At 36.3% G+C, this 7,500-nt stretch overlaps 1 protein-coding gene across 4 annotated transcripts in view; it reads left to right on the top strand.

Moving 5' to 3' along the window:
* LOC125036845 (ATP-binding cassette sub-family B member 6-like) overlaps positions 1-5,904 on the top strand; it is a 66,205-nt gene extending 60,301 nt beyond the window's left edge. For all 4 annotated transcript variants that reach the window (XM_047629724.1, XM_047629723.1, XM_047629722.1 and 1 more), the window contains exons 9-16: positions 2,192-2,367; positions 2,726-3,007; positions 3,186-3,317; positions 3,436-3,614; positions 3,740-3,854; positions 4,049-4,189; positions 4,496-4,617; positions 5,265-5,904. In XM_047629724.1, coding sequence (XP_047485680.1) covers positions 2,192-2,367; positions 2,726-3,007; positions 3,186-3,317; positions 3,436-3,614; positions 3,740-3,854; positions 4,049-4,189; positions 4,496-4,617; positions 5,265-5,436 — 1,319 coding nt within the window. In that variant the 3' untranslated portion in view covers positions 5,437-5,904. The remainder of the gene's footprint in view (positions 1-2,191; positions 2,368-2,725; positions 3,008-3,185; positions 3,318-3,435; positions 3,615-3,739; positions 3,855-4,048; positions 4,190-4,495; positions 4,618-5,264) is intronic.
* The last annotated feature ends 1,596 nt before the right edge of the window (positions 5,905-7,500 follow it).

Here is a 7,500-nt window from a genome sequence, read left to right as displayed (position 1 = left end):
TATACCTAAAATGTTGAGGTTGTTTATTCTAAAAAATACCTATGGTAAGGGTTGTAATGACAATAGTACTGATGTAAATATTAACAATCATAGGAACCTAGTTACATTGAATGCCTATTTATTTTTGTATAGACATGTTTAGCTCTGCAGAATCTAAATACAGCCAGTGAGTTTTGCAGAAAAAGAAAAGACAGAGCAAGAGAGACTGAAAGTAAAAAATTGGTGATTGACTATGGCCTTAGGTAGAAGGGATGGTGAGAATGGTTTTGTCCATGGTAAAATTTGTATACTGCACTGGTATGCTGAGGTATGCTGACCCTGGTTTAAGCTGAGGTTGAAGTTTGGGGTGGAAGCAAGGAGGCTGTAAAGAAGGTTATTGCATGTGGAGTGGAAGGATATTGACTAGTTGGCATCTAACCCTGGGTGCCTACCTTAGTTAAATATATAAATTTGGTGAACTGTTGTGCTTGCAATCCATGGAATCACAAGGCTCAGGGAATGGAATTGAGAGGTATGATAATATCACCTGAATTATTACAAAATAAAGGAAAAATGTAAAGCACAAGAAACCAACATAGAAAAATTACATAGAATGTCAACACATTTAAACAGACCACTTTCCACCCTCATAAGTTTCAGCTGTCAAAATGGGGTGGAGCTTAGTGACATCATCTGACTGGCGCTAGAGCTATCCAGTCAGGACACAGAAATTGTTTCCATTTATGGATTAATTTTTATTAATTATAAGTATCAGAAGTGCAACAAAAAATCAACACTTGTTTAAGCTTGCAAAGCTTTTTTTTAATACACTTAAGCTTACAAAACAAAGGAAAAATCATATTTCATTTTCTGTTGCCACAGACCTCAAGTGGGATAATGCTACCTCCCTTGGTTGGAAAGGTGAAGATGTCACAGTGACCAGGAAGATAGGAAGGAGACAAGGAAGCATACTGGAAAGTTCATTTTATACATGCTGAAATTCTGCACTAGCGTATTAGTTGGGAATGACACAGTCTTGGCAACCATTTAAGAAACAGGTTACTTTGTAAGTTTGAACAAATATTGGCAAAGAATTGTAATATGTTTTATGCTCTGGACATCTTGGAAGTAAGTGCTTAGAGGTCAGAGGAGCTGCCAATCATTTCTTAAATGTGACATTTTCCTCTCTGACAGAGGCAATCTGCTTGTGCTGGATACTATTGGTCAGATTCTTGTGCTGTCTTTCATGATACAAATTAATGGGACTGTATAATAAAAGGACATCAAGGCAGTAAGCTTGGTGGGAGCAGAACTCTTTCATTGGGGATGTTTAGCATTTCAGGGATCTTTCCTAAGGATTTTTAACAAGCTTTTTACTTGATTAAGGACATCAGTAGCAAGGAAAACAGACTGAAAGTCCCAACAAGAGAAAAAGGTATACATATACACATATGTAAAAATTTATTGGAATGGGAAAATTTGGCAGAGGGCCAGGGTGACAGGAACTTGCTATCATGAAAATTTCGGCAGAAGGCCTGGGTGACAGGAATGACTCGCCACAAGTGCCCAAAGCTTTTGGAGGGTGGTTAGACTCAATGGTCATATATGAGGGTTTTGTTTTTTTTTTTGCATTATTTTCATCAATAAATTACTATGAAATGTACAATCCATGAGCCATGATTGGAAGATTGCCAGCTCCAGGGAGGATGCTATATCCATGTTCAGGATCTGATTCCTGCCCTGCCGCTACTGGCAGCACAGGTTGTATAAAAAAAGTTAAAATTTGACTCAAATAACAGTCTTTCTTACTTCTTGTTATTATTGCATTAGTTATAAAGAGATTGTATGGAGTCTAATTGCAAAGAGAAAGCATGGAGTCTTGTCAGTGCACATGATTGTTTGTGTGAGCCTGGTCTACAAGCAGCACATCCGTCAGAGTGGCCAGTCAAGTAAGCTTAATGCCTATATTTTGGGCCACACGATGGCAGTGAAGCATCTGGATCCAATCAGTTAAAGGAGTGGAGGGGCACACATTCTCCTGTCCCCTAGGGTCCACTACTATTAGCCACATACAATAGTTGTTGTTGTTACTAATAATTTATTATTATCATTATTATTATTATTATTATTATTATTATTATTGATTTATTATTATTTCAACAGCCCCTTTTTGTGAAAATACAACTACATTCTTTTCATGTTTTCTTGACAGCTATCACAATCATTATGACTGAATGGAGGACAAAATACAGACGTAACATGAATTTAGCAGATAATGAGCAGAGAGCTCGAGGTGTAGACTCCCTTCTCAACTTTGAAACTGTGAAATATTATGGTGCTGAGGACTATGAAGTAAACAGGTATAAGGAAGCTGTACTGAGTTACCAGGTAAGATAGCCAGATTATGTTTATATATTGTGCTAGGACTTGATTATTGTATTTCAAATATGCATACAGAATTGAATTATACATAGTTATTTTGTTCCTTTAGTTTACTTCTCTCTAGAAACAGAGTTGCTTGTTTCTTTTAAATTCAAGTCAAACATCTGTGTAATATCTTGAGTATTCCTAATTGTTGCTCTTGATTATATACAAAACATATATCTTATAGTCTTTCTTACCTGAGTTTTCATTCTAAAATGCAAGACTGTAGATTAGATTTATGTATTAGTAAGACTAAATGCAGGAGAATTCTTACATGTCAACAATAATAATTAATTCCCTTTTCATATTTTCCCACATTTAGATAGAGGAGTGGAAGAGTAATGCTTCTCTGTGCTTCCTGAACACAATTCAGAATTTTGTCATTAATGGAGGCCTCATGGCTGGATCTATGCTGTGTGCCTGGATGGTGGCAAAGGACAAAGGCCTGACTGTTGGAGACTATGTTCTCTTTTCCTCCTACATCATGCAGCTGTATACACCTCTTAACTGGTTCGGAACTTATTACCGTATGATTCAGCAAAATTTTGTGGATATGGAGAATATGTTCGACTTGCTAGAAGAAAAGCAAGAGATTCTGGACAAAGTAGGTTGTTTACCTAATACATATTTTGTAGTAACAAACTTCACATAAGTCACTTAAAATGAATACTTAATGCATCTTGAGAGTTGTTATACCTGAAGATATTCCAGACTCATTCGCAGGAGCGACAAATATTCAGACCCAGTGGTAGCCCTAATTTAATCTGCTTTGCTTTCAACAGCCAGATGCTGATGTCATGGTATTACCACAAGGCAGAATTGAATTCAAGGATGTATCATTCCATTATAGTCCTGACAGACCTATTTTGAAAACCATCTCTTTCCTTGTGGAGCCCGGAAAAACAATTGCTATTGTGAGTAGTAGTAGTAGTTATCAAATATACCATGTGGAATGTGATTGAAATGTTTTCTGCATATCAAAATGAAATTGTATCATAACCAGCTTATAAATTGTCATCTTTTCAAACACAGGTTGGACCAACAGGCAGTGGTAAGAGCACAATCATTCGTCTTTTGTTCCGGTTTTATGATGTCACAGGTGGATTCATAGCCATTGATGGTAAAAATGTAAAGGACTACACACAAAAGTCTGTGCGGCAGGCAATTGGAGTTGTACCTCAAGACACTGTACTATTCAATGAGACTATTTTGTAAGTATATAGTTTTGGTTAGGTTTTTGGTATCATCTGTGTTAGTGAACATATTTATATGTGAAGTTAATGTTATGATTAAAAAAGTACATTTATGAGTCCATTAACTTATTTTTATTTTTAAGCTATAACATCCATTATGGCAAAGTAACTGCAACAGACACTGATGTGAAAGAAGCAGCCAAAAATGCTGACATACATGACAAGATTCTCACTTTTCCTGATAAGTTTGATACAAAGGTTAGTAAACGGTGTCAAGTAAATACCCTGTTATAAGAATGTAAAATCATCAAGAATGCAGTTATTTCATATAGCTGGGAGCAAAAATCCATTATTGTCCAAAATTATTCTTTCAAACATGCATTTCTGTTAACGATAACAAAAGTACATAGGCAATATCTGTTGGAGAAATGAAGACTATTTTTGGCATCCAGGTGGGAGAGAGAGGCCTCAAGCTTAGTGGAGGTGAAAAGCAGCGTGTGGCTATAGCAAGGACTTTGTTGAAGAACCCAGCTTTCATTTTGTTGGATGAAGCTACCAGTGCACTTGATACACAAACAGAAAGGAATATCCAGGTGTGATAGTATTATTCTTTTAGCATTAAATACCTGTGTAAAATTGTAGGTGTCTTTCATAAACCAAAGTATATATAGGTTTTAAATCATCACTGACACTAATGTTCATAATTTTTGTATGTCTGAAATATATACTAAAACGTTTTCCAGGATATTATATATTTTTCTTTTTTTGTAGTAACTATAAGACCCCAAGACATTTGACAGATGCATTTCCTCTTTTCTTAGGGATTGAGGTATTCATGAGACAAATATGTAAAGATCTGAATATTGTAAAATGTGCCTACTAATTTTCAAAATTTTCAGGCTGCAATACAAAAAGTTTGTACTGACCGAACAGTGATTATTGTTGCCCATCGCCTATCCACCATAATTCATGCTGACACAATTCTAGTTCTGCAAGAAGGGGAGATTGTAGAACGAGGAAGGTGAGTTGGAATTCAATTGTACTGTTTGCATTGCTTCTAAGAAAGTACACAAATGATGGACGTGTAGAGCTTGAACTTTTGTCTTATTTTCATTTCCGTAATATGTTGTTTCGAGCAATCTTTAACCCATTGATGCAGAATATATGTATTGTTAATTTGAGTTTTCTTTTGTGAGCTTTGTTTGCACATAGATGGTTCCACAAGTGCACAACCACAAAGGATGCAATTGGTGCACCTTTGTGGCCTCAGCTAATATTCTCTTTCCTTGAGCATTTTTGGGAAAATGCTATTGATATTGATATTATTATTGACATTGTGATTATTATAATGATGTTAACAATATCAATAGCAATGAGCATCTGAAAATCTAGGAAAAGGGTAAACAGGTGAGATAGCTATGATCAGTAAAGACTTCTTGGTGATTAAGCATTTGTGGTGCCATCTTTGTGTACAGGCAATTAAACAAAAAACACATCCTGACATCATAGGTTAGGTGTAGAATTAATTTAGATAAGTGAAAATGGTTTACTAGAGTATAAAATCATGTGTATTGACTTAATTAAAGAAATACAGTAGATTTGTACTAGCTAATAAGCATATAACTAATAATCACAGTTGAGAAAATTATCATTAATGCTTCATTCCAGCCATGAAGATCTGATAAATAGAAGTGGAGTGTATAGTAACATGTGGCAGCAGCAGTTAGAGGCCAACAACAATACAGATGGTAATGGAAACACCAGTGCAGAGGCAGAAGGTGAGGAGCAGCCTCAGCCACAGAGTCCAGAGAAGAGTGACCAGCAGAAAACCAAATTATAACAACACTGATGTCGTGATATTATATTTCTATGTTGTGCCAGTAGGCGGAATGATGTGTTATTGATGTATATTTATTTCATATAGTAAATTATTACTCTGTGTATATTTCTTCAAACTGCAGTTTAGTTTCTTGATATTGTGTCCAGTTTTGTCAGAGATACACTGGTAATGATGAAAGATTTTATAGTCACTTAATTATTCTTCAAAATGTATCCTGTAATTAGCAAAGAGGCTACTTATAACATGGCATTATTATAATATAAATGGTTTTATGATACATACAGTATAGGCTATGCATTTACAATATAGCCATAGGAAAGCGTGAAACAGTTAGTAGTGAATGTTTCAGCTATTTCAAAATTGTATGTTGGTGAGCTTTTAGATTTATTTTATGGACAGTTCAAGAGTATTGAATTCTTATGTATATAAAATTGTCTAGGAGATAAAAATAAAAATCCTCTATTTTACTATGATGTGCTTTTGTACCTTTTGGTGTGATCAAATAGTTATTTTGCTGTATATGTTCAAGAAAGGGGATTGGAGGCAAAACTAATAAATGTGACTTTACCAATATTTACAGGAAATGGCCATGTGCTAGTTATGATAGTTATTATGATAAGATCATCACCTTAATTGATTCACATAATGAAAATTATAATAATGATTTAAAAAAGCAAAACATTTCCATGGCTACTGTTTTCTGCAACACATCCTCTTGCCTAACTCTGGAAATGATTTTTTTCCCCATGCTCATACAAGAAATTTTCATTCATTTAATTAGCTTTCCTTTTATTAAGATTTGTGCTCTCTGGAATTATGTCAGAGACTGAGGAAAATACTCGAGACTGCAAACGTCCTCAACTGATATGAATTGTCTTTTATCTATTTCTACTATCAATGTTGTTACTGCAGTATTGCTTTATTATTGACATTTCATTTAATTTTTCATTTCTGACTTGAAATTCATTATAATTCCAGTTATTTTCCGTGTCAAATGTCTTTTGATTTTTTTTTCTTTTCCTTGCATTAGGGATGCATACGTTTTTATTTATTTACCTATCAATGAATATAATAAAACGACTAATGACATATATGTTGACGTATATGCCAAAAACAGCTTTTAAAAAAATCATCAAATGTGAGATCTTGATCTCGTTACTGCAGACTGTATGAATCATCAAATTGTTATTTTGGGGTGAATTTGGAAATGACGCCAAACACCGATTTGCCGATGAACCATATATTTTTCCAATAGTTTTCGTCGTGTTTCGAACGAATGTAGGAAGGCCTAATACATATCCTTATCGGACAGCCAAGAGGTTCAGTTTCACGGCCTCGACGGTGTCTTACAATTGGGGCACTGTGCGTGATTTCATGGGCATAATAAACTCGCGTCGTTATTTCGCTGATATTTCCCCCCCAATCCTTTGATCATTGTTGTCGTGGGGGGACTTAGGAGATGAAGACTGAGACCCAATGATGGGGAACTCCTCAACCTTGGGACTCAGACATCGATTCAATTAATTTTGCATGGTCTTTTTTCCCACTCATACCTTTCGTTTCAGTTTCTTCACCAATCCCTTCTACTATCCACCTCCATGGGCACGGTATTCCCCTGCCATACCTGGCCCTTACCCCTCAAGGGGACCCTGGGCACGGTATTCCCCTGCCATACCTGGCCCTTACCCCTCAAGGGGACCCTGAGGGGTGGACTGTTTTTTTCCCCACATACTCATGGCCAATAATGAAGACGTAACCCCACTCTTAGGGGCAATGAGGGTTGCCCTTTATCAAATAGCCCCAATCCCAGTTCTCCTTTGACCACGGCTCCGAACACTGCAACAACTACCCCATTATCAATGCATACTAGTACAGTATCAACCCTAATCAACAACCAACCCCCAGGAGACATTTCTACTCTCCCAACATGCTCAACTTCAACACCTTTACTCCCACAACCTTCTTCATCAACCACCCCATCTCCCCTTATTACTACCTTACAACCTTATTGCCTACCCCCCTCAACACTACTCCCTCCTCCACAGGTCCCCGCACTTCTACTAC

Source organism: Penaeus chinensis, chromosome 22 (genome assembly GCF_019202785.1).
Source record: "Penaeus chinensis breed Huanghai No. 1 chromosome 22, ASM1920278v2, whole genome shotgun sequence".
NCBI classification, from domain to species: domain Eukaryota; kingdom Metazoa; phylum Arthropoda; class Malacostraca; order Decapoda; family Penaeidae; genus Penaeus; species Penaeus chinensis.
Note: the sequence above shows the minus strand (reverse complement) of the source record. Positions and strands in the feature narration are given on the sequence as shown.